This window comes from Rhinopithecus bieti, unplaced genomic scaffold (genome assembly GCF_001698545.2).
Source record: "Rhinopithecus bieti isolate Rb0 unplaced genomic scaffold, ASM169854v2 scaffold_12667, whole genome shotgun sequence".
Lineage (NCBI taxonomy): Eukaryota > Metazoa > Chordata > Mammalia > Primates > Cercopithecidae > Rhinopithecus > Rhinopithecus bieti.
The window spans coordinates 523,775-538,001 of NW_016807256.1; the positions used below are offsets into that span (position 1 = coordinate 523,775).

A 14,227-nucleotide genomic window follows, 5' to 3' on the forward strand; every position below is an offset into this window, starting at 1 on the left:
GTACTACTTCCAAACTAGTAGAAGAAAATAGCAGATAATGAAGGAAAATATCAGTTAATCAAATAAAAGTCAAGTAAGGGAAATAAAGAAATGGAAACAGGCTGGGCCTGGTGGCTCGTGCCTGTCATCCCAGCACTTTGGGAGGCCGAGGTGGGCGGATCATGAAGTCAGGAGATCGAGACTATCCTGACTAATATGGTGAAACCCTGTCTCTACTAAAAATGCAAAAAAATTAGCCGGGCGTGGTGGCGGGCGCCTGTAGTCCCAGCTACTCGGGAGGCTAAGGCAGGAGAATGGCGGGAACCCGGGAGGCGGAGCTTGCAGTGAGCTGAGATCCGGCCACTCTACTCCAGCCTGGGCGACAGAGCAAGACTCCGTCTCAAAAAAAAAAAAAAAAAAAAAAAAAAAAAAAAAAAAAAAAAAAAAAAAAAAAAAAAAAAAGAAACGGAAACATTGGAATAAGTAGAAAGTATAACATAATATGTTAAAATAGATCCAAAAGCATTAAGCAAAATAAATCGATTAAATTATCCAGTTAGGATTTAAAAAAAAATCCAGCTATAAGCTGTTTGTAAGAGATACATATAAAAGAATAGGGCTGAAAAGGCTGAAAAGGGCTGAAAGGGCTGAAAAGGGCTGAAAAGGGCTGAAAAGGGCTGAAAAGGGCTGAAAGGGCTGAAAGGGCTGAAAAGGGCTGAAAGGGCTGAAAAGGGCTGAAAAGGGCTGAAAAGGGCTGAAAAGGGCTGAAAGGGCAGGACTGGCTGGGCACAGCGCTGGCTCATGCCTGAAATCCCAGCACTTGGGGAGGCCAAGGCGGGAAGATCACTTGAGCCCAGGAGTTTGAGACCAGTTTAGGCAACATACTGAGATCCCCATCTCCACAAAAAAAATAAAACAATTAGTTGGGCGTGGTGGTGCGAACCTGTGGTCCCAACTACTTGGGAGACTGAGGCAGGAGGATCACTTGAACCAGGAGGTTGAGGCTGCTGTGAGCTGTGATTTTGCCACTGTACTCCAGCCTGGGTGACTGAGTGAGACCCTGTCTGAAAAAAAAAAAAAAAAAAAATAGAGAGAGAAGAAAAGAAAAAGAAAGAGCAGAGCAGGACCTCCAGCTGTGGCCAAATGTGGATATCAGCAAACAACCTCCCCAAGAAAGTAACCATAAAGCTGGACCAAATTGACAAAAACAAGCTTTTTGATCTGGAAGCCAATTAAGATATCTCATAATCCAAGCGGCTGGATTTTGAATAAGAACAGCGGGAGTCTGTGGCATTCTGGCCCAGGGCTGCTCCCATCCCTCCTGTTGCGCTCGCTCATTTGGATTGGTGGGCAACACCTGTGCCCAGTGGTGTCATCGGTGGAAGTGACTTCTTGGAGGTGGGCGGGCCAGGAAGGGCAAACAGATCAGCTCTACTCAACTGAGGCTATGGATGTGCTTGTGGCAGTATATTTCTAGCTGACCAGACTGGAGGGGTCCCGCGCTACTCACGCTCTCCTGGACTGCCCTGGGACTATGCACGTGTATATAAGAGATGTGAGAGGGCCCGGTGGAAAGGAAAGCCCAGAAGACCTGAAAGTAGCCTGAACATTGAATAAGCTCCCCTACCCACACCCAGACCCATCTACAGAGGACACAAGCCTTACTGGCTTGAGATGTTTGAGCACAGCTTCTATCCAATCATTGGCTGACCACCAAGCTAGGCAGATACAGGGTAGCCCCTAGGAAACCAGGCTTAACATTTTTAAGTAGAATATATATTTTTAAATGGAAAAAATCTTCCCTGCCAGCCTGCCTCCAAGAAGTCATTTCCACTGAGCATACTGCTGGGCACAGGTGTTGCCCACCAATCCAAATGAGCGAGCGCCCTTCAAGCCTATGGGGAGAAGCTTCATGGCCTTCCCTGCCTTGGCACAGCCTCCATGCCCAGCAAGCCAGGAGGGATGGGAGCAGTCCTGGGCCAGGATGCCACAGACTCCTGATGTTCTCATTCAAAATCCAGCCACTGAGATTGTGACACATCTTCCGTTAACTTCCAGATCAAAAGCTTGTTTTGTCAATTTTGTCCAGCTTTATATAAAGTTACTTTTTGGGGGAGGTTATTTGCTGATATCTGCATTTGGCCATAGCTGGAGGTCCTGCCTTTCTCTTCCAGACAGGGTCTCATTTTGTCACCCAGGCTGGAGTGCAGTGACACAATCATGGCTCACTGCAGCCTCGACCTCCTGGTTCAGGAGAAAAATCTCATCATGCTTCTGGCAGGGGGAGGGGAAAGTGGTCATTTTGAAAGAGGCCCAGGGCATTCTGTTCTTAACTAGGCCTGCCCTCAAGAGTAACCCTTACCAGGCCCAACCTCTTAGGGTTTTGCCGGAGCCTAACTGAACTGAGGGAAGCGAAAATACCCAACTCAGTCTTTTGTAGCCATTCTGGCCCATCTAAGCAGGGCACAATCTGAGAAGCACTGGTGAAATTCACAGTCCAGAGGCACAGGCACGCCCAAAGACAGAAACCTAATCACAGGACTGAATGCTTTTCCTCCCTCCACATTCTGCTATATTGCTACGGCCTATTCGTAGCAGGTCCTTTTACCGAGTACATGTCCAGGTTTTGACCAAAAAAAAAAAAAAAAAAAAAAAGACAAGGCATGCGAAAGGCCAAAAAACACAGTTCAAAAAGATAGAGCCAGTACCAGAAGCAGGCTCAGCTATGACAGGGGTGTTGGAACGATCAGACCAGAAGTTTAAAATAATTATGATTAAAATGCTAAGGGCTGTAATGGAAATAGGAGACAATATGCAAAAACATGGCCACAATTAGCTGCAAGGGAGGATGGGAAATAAAATTTCTAGCTGTGAAGCCATATACACTATTAACCTTTGGACATTTTACTTCTAAAAAGGAGAAGCAGAGAATGGATACTGAGGGACACTTAGTAGTCTCTTCCACAGTGTCTTTCATCAGTTTTGGAAAATTCTCAGGCATTGTTTATTAAAATATTTTATATTCCCTATTCTCCTTTTTGTCTTCTAGAAATCCAACTAAATATACGTGTGACCTGTCTATCTTATTGTCTCTCTGTGCTGCATTCTGGGTAATTTCCTTAAATCCATCTTCCAATTCACTATTTCTTTCTTCAGCTATGTTTAATATGCTGTTTAAACTTTAAATGTCCAATTTCAATTGTCATATTTTCATTTCTAGGAGCTCTTTTGGTTTTCTTTCAAGTGTATCTAGTCATTTTATATTCTCTTGCTTTTTTGTTACAGTTTCAATACTTCCTTTTCTTTAAGCATATTAATTATACTTATAGCCTTTGTCATATAATTTCAAAAGCTGCTATCTTTGCAGGACTGATACTTGAATTCACATGTTAAATGTTTCTATAACTCATGGTGGCTTGTTTCCTTGTACATTTTAGGATTTAAAAAAATTACGTATTTTGGAATTTTCTATAGGAGTGCTTTGAGGCCTGTGTTTAAAGGACATCCCTCCCACCACAGAGGATTTGTGCTTGCTTCTGCTGGTCACTCTGGAGCAATGTGACCTCTGAACCATTTCATTTAAAACTTAAATAGGCCAGGTGCGGTGGCTCATGCCTGTAATCTCAGCACTTTGGGAGGCCGAGGCACTGCACCTGGCCTATTTAAGTTCTATATTGAGACCTTGTTTCTAAAATAAAAAACTTTAAAAGTATATTTTATTAATGTTTTAAACTGCTATTTTTATTGGGCTGTCACAATCTAAGTAAAACCTGTATGTAAGATAGTCGAATACAGCTTCGAGACAAATCTAGGAGCCTTCTCCAGCAGCCAGATCACTGTTTTTGTTTTGTTTTGTTTCTTTGTTTTGAGACAGGGCCTCGCTCTCACTCTCTCATCATTCTCTCACTCTGTCACCCAGGCTGGAGTGCAGTGGTGCAGTCCCAGCTCACTGCAACCTCCGCCTCCCGGGTTCAAGTGATTCTCGTGCCTCAACTTCCCAAGTAGCTTGGATTACAGGCACGTGCCACCATGCCCAGCTCAGTTTTTTTTTTTTTTTTTTTTGTATTTTCAGTAGAGACAGGGTTTCCCCATGTTGGCCGGGCTGGTATTGAACTCCCGATCTCAGGTGATCCTCCTGCTTTGGCCTCCCAAAGTACTGGGATTACAGGTGTGAGCCACGGTGCCTGGCTGAATCACTGTTTCTAAGTCCCTCCGAGAGAGATTCTGGAGTGTCCACTACTCTATGCTGAGACCACTCTAAAAGAACAGTTCAGCTTGTGGCTATAAGCTCTCAGGGGAGGGGGAACATTTTCCTTTTATTCCACTTCCCCCCAGATCCAAGGTCAAGATCAGCACACACCCTCTTCTTTCTTTGGGATGTATCTTCCTAGGTCACCTGTTCTAGTAGTTTTCTGTGGCTGCTGTAACAAATTACCACAGAGTTGGTGGCTTACAGTAACACAGATTTCATATCTTCCATTTCAGGAGATCAGCCATCCAAAATAGATTTCAGTGGACTGAAATCAAGGTGTTGGTGGGGTTGCGCCCTGGCTCCTGGGCTAGCCCCAGGGTGGCCTACTCCGCTGGCCCAGAGGATTCGCATCATTTCTCACCTCATCGCCCTGCTCTTCCTTTCCTACCAGCTCAGCCATTCACACAAATGCCTTTAGATTGCCCCCAACATCTTGTGGGTTCCGGGCCACATTGCTCCCAAAGTCTCCGCAGCTTTCTCAGGCTACGCTTGCTCCCCGCCACCCTCCAGCTGCCCTTTCCCTCTGCTACATCTCCATGGTGGAGAGTCACAGCTTTATAGACCCCGAAAGCTACGATGTGGAGAAGGCATTGGCAGTGTCCCAAGATGAGGAGAGGTGCAGTTCACCTCTGTCCCTTTAGGTGGCCTGTTGGTCTCCATGTTCTCCATGGGGTTCTTCTAGTCCCCAGCCTGGGCTTTGCAGCCCAAATTCCACAGCCAGAGAACCACAACACTCACATGTGCCAGTCTGCCCACACCCCTCCCTGTCACTCTCAGGATGCCACCCAGCCGCGGCAGCCCTCAGGAGGCTCCAGGCAGGGCTCCGGGCTGACTTGGCCGGTGTCTCAGGGATCAGTTGTGAGTGCTGGGTCCTCGCTTTTCTGCTCTGTCCATGGCAGTGGACATCTATGGCATAACTGCAGTGCTGTGACTGTTGCATTTATCATTTCTTCCCCCACTGGAAAGTCTGCTCTGAGCAGGCAGAGCTCACTGCTGCAACCCAGTCCCCCCGACAGCGTGTGGCACAGACTAGGGGTTCAAATGGAGGTGAATGAATGTGCAACTCAGAGCTTGGGCCAGCGGGCAGTGTAAGCACAATATGGGAAATGATAACATGGGGCGGGGAGTGGGGTGGTGCTTGAGTCCCTGGCCAGCCCGACACACCCCCCTTTCCACCATGGGCAGTCCAGAGAGACCAAGAGGGCCTCCTTCCCCACCTTCCCTCAAACCCTCCAAGGTGCTCAGGAGGTAGCTTGCCTCTCTACTCAGTATCTTAAATAAACTGTTTATTCAGAAGGAATAATTAAAGAAAGCAACTGTGATATGGATTACAAAAACAAATAAGCATAGCTCCTCTCCAGGCTCCAGGGTGAGATGGCCCCGTGCCGCAAAGACTGCCAGCCCTGGGCTGGGTGAATCAGTGGGCTAGCATGTGTGTGTGAGTGCCGACACGCGCGCACACACACGCACACCCGCCACCCACAGGGGTGTGGACAGAAATGAATGACTGTGTGTGTCTGCGGCTTGGCCCCTTCCCCACCCCCAAAAGTAGCAGCGGCTGTGTGGGCCCCGCAGCAGCAAAAGTGAGGCCTTCTTCTTCCCCTCCCCCTCCCCAGCTCTCGCTCTGAGACCCCATCTCCTCCGGCGGCAGTTTGACCACCCTCACTCACAAAGAGCCCCAGTGATCCCGTCAAGACATCTGGGGGAAGAGGGAAAAAAAAAAGCCCACCAGATGTGTGGCCGGGAACCTGCCCAGTCGCTCCTAGGCCATGGATGTAGGCGGCCACTGCACCTCTGGGTCCCCATTCCCTGGGAGGCCCCAACCCCGAGAGGCCCAAGCCCTTGGTGGAGAAACAGGGAGGTGACAACACCAGTGATGGCAAACTCCTCTCCCCCAAGCGACCATTTGGGGACAGGGGAGGGACTGGGAGCCAGTCCCTGTGGCAACAAGGTGGCACACACCCTTCCTGAAGGGGGAAGTGCAGGGAGGTGCAGGGCCCAGCCGAGCTGGCCGAGCACCCAGGGCCGGGGCCGGGGCCTGGACAACCACCTGGAGAGGGAACCCCCATCCCCATCCCGCAAAGCAAAAAGTAACAGTCGCAGAAGAGGCAGGCTCAGAGGAGCCCTGCCGTAGGCACGTTGATTAGGACGCCAGCCCGCGTGAGGTATTGCGCTCTCCCCCCAGCACCCTGCTCAGGCCGAGCCCTCCCGCCCTCCCCTCCCTTGCCGCACGAGTGGGCAGGGTCACCCGTGGGTGGGGGTGGGGCAGGGGCTGGCCCGCTGGCCACGGGGCCCTAGGTGGGGGCCAGCTCGAAGGCGCCATCACTGGTGGGGGTGGTGAAGAAGGAGGGCGGGTCAGAGGCCATGGATGCCTGCCCCCCACCGCCCTGCTCCTGGGAGCGGCGCTCCTCCAGCCGCAGGCTGCGCTCGAAGTCCAGCAACTGCCCCATGAAGTTGAAGTTGGGGGAGATGTTAGACTTCTTCCTCTTGACCAGGTCATAGGCATCGTTGAGAGAGAGGTGGAGCTTCTGCATGAGGTAGGCCACAGTGACGGTGACAGAACGGCTGACCCCCGCCAGGCAGTGGACGAGCACCCCGCAGTTCTGGGACAAGGCCTCATCTAGATGGGGCAGGACAGGGCCCGGGAGACCCCGAGGGCAAGCGTGTGTGAGGCTGAGGCCTTCCGAAGGGCCCTTGAAGACCCCGCCCTACCCCCGAGCCAGATGGCCACGGCCTGGAGTTTTCGCTGGTGGCCTCTGGGGGCCACCCTAGCTCTGCCTGTCCCCTAGAAGTGCCACCCTGGCTTTTGGCTCTGGGAATGGCAGCTGGGCTTGGGAGGAGTGCTCACAAGGGGGAGGCCAGAGCAGGTCTTGGGGAGGACGGGAGGGGAGGGCGGNGGGAGGGCGGGTGGGGTGGACTCACCAATGAACTCAATAGCCTCCGGAAAGAACTGCGACAGGTTCTGGCTCCAGTGGTCGGAGATGGGGATCTGCTTGTAGTGAAAGTCGCCATTCTTCTCGAAGAAGTTTGGGAGGTTGGGGGTGACGTTGAGGATGTAGCGGATGCCCAGTTTGGCCAGGCTCTCCAAGTTGGCGGAATCCCGGGCACTGCCCAGATAGAGGTTGGGCAGGATCTGGACAGGGAAGGATGCCCGCAGCCCCACTGGTGGGGGTGTGGCACCCTCCGAATCCAGGCCACAGCTCATGGAGTCGCGGTCAGCCTCGGATTCCGCATCAGAGCAGTCGGAGCCCAGGCACAGGCTGCCCAACCCCACCACAGGCACCGGACTGGGCACCGGGGCCATGCTGGAGCCGGCACGGCCACTAAGGCTGGTCTCACACAGGTGAGGGCACTCGGCCTGAAATCTGCTGAAGCCACCTGTGGGGGAGAGAGCATGGGGCCTGCTGACCTGGCCTCCTGGGCAGCCAAGTACCTCTGTCTGGGGCTGGGGAGCTGACCCTAGACAACTTGGAGGGTTTGCAGATGTTCCTAAAAGGAACACAAAACCCAGCAGCTTGGTGTGTCCTGGTGCCATGTGGAGCGCTAGCCACCCTCACTCAGCACTCTCAGCCACTGCTCTGGACAGCAAGTGCCCACTGCAGCTGCTGGGGCTGCAAGAAGCTGGGCTCACGCTGAACCACCAGAGAGGATCTTGCACCCCTAGGGTCAAGCTGAGGCAGGTGTGAGGGCTCAACAGAGCTGAGATATAGTGCCAGCCTTAGGGAGGACTGTGGCCATCAGTTAAAGAAAAGGAAGTTGTCTGCCTGGGCATATCCTGACCCTCAGGGATGAAGTGGGACCCCAAGAAGTGGGGAACTTGGGGGAGAATGTGACATTCCACCAGAATGGTTCTAAAGTCTCCAGAAGCCAGCATCTCTATTTACAGATACTATTTCCCCGGGCTGGAAACCTGACACTTTATATGCTGTTCAGGAGGCTAAGGTGGGAGGATCGCTTGAGCCCAGGAGGCTTCAGTGAGCCGTGATTGCACCAATGCTGTGTGACCTCTGCCTCCCTTGCTCATTTGCTGAGCAGGTGGGAGAGGTGGGGATACCCTTGCCGAGACCCTGGGGAGCCCACATTTTCTACTTTGCTCCTGAGCATCCTGAGAACTAGCTCAGGTCAGGCCAATTCTCCCCATTTTCCAGGCTCAGAGACTGGGCTGCCGAGGGTGAGGAACTTGCCCACGGTCACACTCAGGCTTCCCTCCTCTCAAAGCAGCCTGGCAGGTCATCAGGGGTGGGGGGCCTCAACTGGCTTTGGAAAAAAAGAAGTGGGGCTGGCCTAAGGTCAAATGAATCCCGAACGCCCCGGAAGGAGGGCCCCGCGGCACCTACCTTGAAGGTAGTAGGCCAGGTAGCCTTCCTCTCGCAGCTTCTGCAGCAGGGTGCCCAGCACCGACTCGGCCTCCCACTCCTCGGCCTCGGCCTCGGCCTCCCCGCGCCGGCGCCGGCCCCACCCTGGTCGTACAGGAGCACGGGGCAGGCGGGGCGGCTGCAGCGGCGGCCCGGGCAGGAGCGCCCGCACCGACAGGCTGCCCCTTCGCAGGCGGCGCAGCAGCAGCGCCGGCAGGGCCACGCTCAGCGCCCCACCGATGCGCGCCGACTCGTACAGCTCGCGGCTGCGGCAGTCCAGGAGCAGGAGCCGCGGTCGCGGGGGCGACAGCTCCCGGCGCAGCCACAGGCACGAGCGGCCCAGACCCTCCATGGGCGATCGGCTCCCTACACGCCGGGCCACGGGCGCTGCGGAGAGAGAGAAGGCGCAGTGTGAGCTCCCGGAGGGCCGAGGGGGCTCAGACTTGAAGCTAGCCCCGCGTCCTGAAGGCGGGAGCCCAGGGTTCCCCACCGTGAGGACTCCCAACAAGGCGCCCCAAGAAAACCCCCAGGCAGCAGCTCGGCCCGGGGAAGGGTCCTCGAGAAGAGGGCTGAGCGACTAACTGCCCCTTAGAGGCTCATCCCTGAGGCCGCAGCCGCCTCCCTCCATACCGCCTTTCTGTTCCTCTCTCGGCCTTCTCGCGAACGCTCCCCAAGTTCGAGCTTCCGACTCTGGTTGGGGGTGTGCGTGTGCGTGTGACGGTGCCAGTTCGAGGCCCTTAGATCTGTCGCCCCGCACGGCCATGGGCCCCCAGCGGAAACAGAAGCGCCGCGAGGCTGCTGGCCTCAGCGATCCTGTCAGAGCGTGAGCCTGGCCCCTCGCTTCCCCCATCCTGGCGGCCCGCGACCCTGAGAGAACAAAAGGAGAGAGACCTGGAGAGAGATCCGGAGGTGGACGACCGCGCGTGGACGTTCTGGCCACGGTCACTGCCACGGCGGAACGCGGGGCGCCGTCCCGGGGCAGGGAGTCCCCAGGCCTGGCCGCCAGGAGAAGGCGGGGCAGCGGTACAGGCTTGCACGTGGAAGCCGAGCCCCGCGCAGCCCGCGCACTGGCCGCTTCCTGGCAGCCGGACCCAGCTTCCACCTTGGAAACTGCCTTCGGACGTGGAGTTACAACTCCGGGGGCGGGCCCGGGGGGCCGGTGAGCCAACGGGTGCTAGCCGAAGCAGTCGGGTGGGACCTGCGAGTCGGCTGAGCTGGGGCTTCCACCGAGGCGGGACGGGGTCGGGGCAGAGGCCAAGGGCAGGTCAGGGGCCCAGCAGGGGACCAGCTGCAGCTCCCCTGGCCGGCGCCAGCCTGGCCTCGGGAGGCAGGGGGAGGGGTGGGGACCAGAGCCCAGCCCCTCTGCCACAGAAGCTGCCTCCAACCCAACTCACTAGGTGATACTGGACCATCTTCTCCCCTGCCTGGATCTCAGTGGCCGCATCTCTGTAATGGGCTCATAGCTAACAGCTTGGGCAAACATGGGATGCCACCGAAATCACGGAGGGGAGGAGGAAGCAGGACCAGAAACTTAGTGCAGCTTTGTCCCAGAGCTCTGCTGCAGGGCAAGGCAGGCAGGGGCAGCTCCTGGATACCTCCCAACCCCAGCCTGCTTCACTCGCACAGGACAGGCCAAAAGCACCCAGGAGCCCTGAGTTCCCAGCCCTAAACTGGGGCATTCTGGTCTTATCACATTACTGATCCTAAGAGTCACCCCTGTCTCCCCCCTCTGCCTTCTTCCCTTAACCCCCCTTCGGCTGATCAAAGTGGAGAGAAGTAGTTTCTACCTAAATATCTCTCACATCCACACCTCTCTCCCCTGTCCCCTGCCCTAGCCAAGGGCTCAAATTCATCAGCTTTAGGCCAGGTCACTGTCATGTCTTGCACAACAGTCTCCCTGCCTCTGGGCCTGCAACGACCTGCCCTCCACCCTGCCCTGCCCAGCCCTGCCCAATGTCAGAATGCCATCCACTCAACCAAGGCTGGCAGCCTCCATCCTTTCCTCCATGGGCACAACAGGAGGGACAGATCCACAGGCAGCAAGAGCACTGGACAAGGTCTCAGGTGTGGTGAGCACTGAGGCAGGAGACCAGGGTCAGGGGGAGGTGTCCACAATGCTGATCTGGCTAAAAGTCCCTTCTCTGCTTAAAGCCCAACAAAAGCAAATAACAGTGTTGAAGGAAAATGTACAATAGATAAGATAAAGCTCATACCCAACCAAAAGGTTAAGACCCCTGTAGATAAATGGGCAAAGAACCTGAAAACACGGCATACTGCAGGAAGGAGGGAATGTGGTGGCCTAACAAATATTTGGGGGAAGGTTCAACTTCAGGCGTAGAAGGAAAGCAACTCCAATAAACAAGTAACAACGACCAAGGAGGTAGCACTTCCCACCTACTGCGTTAGAAATGTTCTCATTCTTGAGAACACGCAGTGCTGGCAAGATTGCTGTGAAATCAGCGTGCTGTTCAACTGTTGCAGGGTTATATATTGGTACGGCCCTTTTGGAAATTAATCTGGCAATATCAAGAGCTAGGAAAGAATCCCAACCCTTTGACCACTTTTGGGAATCTAAGGAACTAAAGTAAAAGAAAGCAAAGTTATGCACACAAGGATGGGCACCACAAAACATTTTTCTAACGAGTGGAAAATGCAAAGCAAACTACGAGTCCAAAGACTCCTTTCAGGAGCCATGGAGTTAGAGGAGAAAATGTCTGAGGTCATGGTTAGGTAAGAGGGCAGGTGATGGAAAGCTAGGTGGGTCACCTCTAAGGGGCTTCCAGTTTGCCCCTCTTCCTCCCTTTCGGGCAGTGGGCTGCTAACTGGGGACTCCCAGGACCCTGGCACTGGGCTGCTGTCTGGCCACACCCCCATGTCCCTGCCTCTAACATGAGTCCTAATTCCTGCATCTAAGGGCCTTGGGCAACTGGACTGTGTCCTTCCTTCTCTTGCCCAGTGGGCATGGGCCCCAGCCCAGGCCTCCCTCCTATGCCCCCTGCCCAGATTCTGAGATTATGCTCATTCTTCAGGCCCTCTCCTCCAGGCAGCCTTCCCAACTCGGAGCCACTAGTCTCCCTCCTCTGTGCTCCCTAGTGTGGTCACTTTCCCCCTTTCTCAGTGTGTTCCTGGGGCAGGGACTTTGTCTTCTGTCTTCTACCTTCTCCTGTCTCACAGCCTAGCTCCACAGTGGCGGAGCTGGACACCGGCAGCCAGCCTGGGGGCTGCCTCCAGGCCCACTGCAGCTGTGGGTGGGAGCTAAGAGTGGGCAGGGGTTGAAGGCACCACGGAGGTTCTGCCATGTGCCAGTCTGGTTGTGGACAGTGGGGATGGCACAGGGCTGTGACCAGCAGGGAGCTGGACAGCCACTTCCCCCGCCCGCCCTGCTGTGGGGGCTCAGTTTGGCTGGAGAGGGAGCTCCTGAGGTGCTCAGACGCGCTCTCTGGAGAGGGATCCCTGGAGGTGAGAGGAACTGGGCTGGGATGAGGACGGGGGGAGGCAACCTCCGCAATGGTGAAGGGAGGGGAAGCCTAGGATCCAAGGGTCCACGTCTCCTGACGCCTGGCGAGGGACTCCCCTGCACCCAACTGCGGAGCCCTGCTGGCAAGCCCTCCCACCGGGAGAAAGCATTTGGGAGGAGGCCACGAGGGGCTCAATTTCCAAAGTCAGAGCTCAGTGCTTGGGGCCCACAGCGCCCGCAGCGCCAGCAACAGGACAAATGGGAACCTGTTGCCACCTCCGCACTGCAGGGCTGAGCGCAGCCAACCCCCTAACACCCCTCTCACCGGCGACCCTAGCCGGGCCGCCCCGACTCAGGCCCCCTGCAGCGCCGGCTCTGGGGGCGCCGCCCGACGCCCACCAGCCGCTCGCGGTGCGCTGTGGCGGGGAGGCCGCGCCGCGCGCCCGGGCGCCTGGCCCCTCTCCGCGGCCGAGCCAGGCCGGCGCAGTCGCTGCTACGCCGCAGGTGGGCGTATGCGCTGCCGCCCCGTGCCCCCCCCGCCCCCCCCGCCGGCGCCCTGGGCCTCCGCCGGGCGGGCCACGCCCCCTGGAGGCCCGAGGGGACGCCGCCGCCTGCAGGCCTCGCGCGCGCCGCGTGCGCCCTCTGGTCCCGGGAGCCTCCCGAGAGCGGCGCCGCGCCGCCTTCCCCCACGAAATGCATCGTTCCCGCCGGGCAGAGTGGCAGGATTTCGGCTGTCGCGGCCGGGTCACATGGCCAAGAGCACAAGTCCCAGCGACAGCGTGCCTGCCAAATCCAGTGTCTTTTCCATCAAATCCACTTTCTGCTGGGGATGGCTTTCTGCTTTTCCTGGTCGGTCTCCTCGCGGGACTGGGAGTTCCTCCAAGGCAGGAACGGGTGTGTGCCCGGCCCCAAGCTGGCCCCAGCCCCCAGTGCAGGGCCTGGCACGCGCCCGGCGCTCGCGGAAGAAATGCTCGTTAACAAAGAAGGCATGAATGAATGAAACCAATTGTTGCCTGAGGGAGCTGCTCCTGCTTTTCCTTCTGCCGATCACACACTCCTCCCCCACCCCGACACGCACAAGCACACGTGCACACACAGCCCTCCCCGTAACACACACGCAGGCAGGCACCCAGACAGCGCGCGCGGACGCCAGCCCCCATGGAACCCACCTACTACGTGCTTGCCGGGCAGCTGGCACCCTTTCGGTCCCACCTGGGCCGCCTCCATTTCAGCGCCGGGCTCTCTCCGCCTCCTCCCCGCCCCTCCCCGGGGCCCCTTGCTTCCACATCTAAGTACCCTACCTTGGACCCCAAAGTGCCTTCTTTATCTCTTAGGGAAGAGGCCAAACCAGTCCCTGGGGAGTCTCAAGGTCTGTTTAGGGAGGCACCTGGGGGGCCCAAGGCTGCTGAGCCGCTGCCGAAGGAGAGCCAGAGGTGCCTGGCAGGGATGCCACCAAATGCTGCAGCCTCTAGAGCCCGCGTGCCAGGTGTTGGGGGGGAGGAAGGGAGGGACTCAGAGATGTGCTGGGGGGTGTCGAAGGCTATTTGTGATGGGGGCGGGGCAGGGTGCCGGAGAGCGTGAATCCAGCAGGTGTGCGCGCTTGCTGGGGTGGATGAGAGTGCGCGTTGGAGATGCTGGAGGTGTGTGCTTGGGACGTGGGGAGTGTCAGCCGCTGGGATGTGGGTTTCTGATGGGACCTTGCTCCGGGGTGGGTGGACTGCAGTGTCTCTGGGCTGGGAACGTGGGTGAGGTGTCTGTAATGGGCAGATGGGGAGTTCGAGGTGGTGGGGGCATGGTAGGGGGAGCTATGTTAGTGCAGGTATCGCAGAGATGTGTTGGAAGCGTGCGTGTGCGCCTGGGTGTGTACTGGGGCGTGGCAGGGTCTCGGTGGGTTGGCATGAGTTGGGGACAGTGGTGAGTGGTGGGGCAGGGGCTGCTAGTGTGTGCACTACAGGAACCCGGGTCTGTGGTGCGAGGTTTGTATGCGCGCGAGTGTGCAGCCGGTGTAAGTGACAGGGGACACGGGAGGTGCACGGGCGGGGTGCGGGGGTGTGCGGCGGCAGCACCGAATGGGTCTCGTGGGGGCGCGTGCGCCGGCTTCGTGGGGTGTGCGTTGTCAGGACTTTGGGGCTGCAGGATGGAGGAGCGCACGTCGGGGCGGGGGCAGCCGGGTGGGGTGGGGGT

The 14,227-nt window shown here is 56.6% G+C and overlaps 1 protein-coding gene across 2 annotated transcripts in view; it reads right to left on the bottom strand.

The window, feature by feature from the left end:
- Positions 1-5,496: 5,496 nt before the first annotated feature.
- DUSP9 (dual specificity phosphatase 9) overlaps positions 5,497-14,227 on the bottom strand; it is a 9,285-nt gene continuing 554 nt past the window's right edge. Inside the window, exons 1-4 of one of the 2 annotated variants that reach the window (XM_017880789.1) lie at positions 9,478-9,729; positions 8,569-8,973; positions 7,154-7,609; positions 5,497-6,851 (exon numbers count right to left, since the gene is read on the bottom strand). In XM_017880789.1, the coding sequence (XP_017736278.1) occupies positions 6,526-6,851; positions 7,154-7,609; positions 8,569-8,938 (1,152 nt within the window). In that variant the 5' untranslated portion in view covers positions 8,939-8,973; positions 9,478-9,729 and the 3' untranslated portion in view covers positions 5,497-6,525. Of the gene's footprint in view, positions 6,852-7,153; positions 7,610-8,568; positions 8,974-9,477; positions 9,730-14,227 lie in introns of those variants that run through there. The other variant, XM_017880790.1, reaches the window with a different exon arrangement.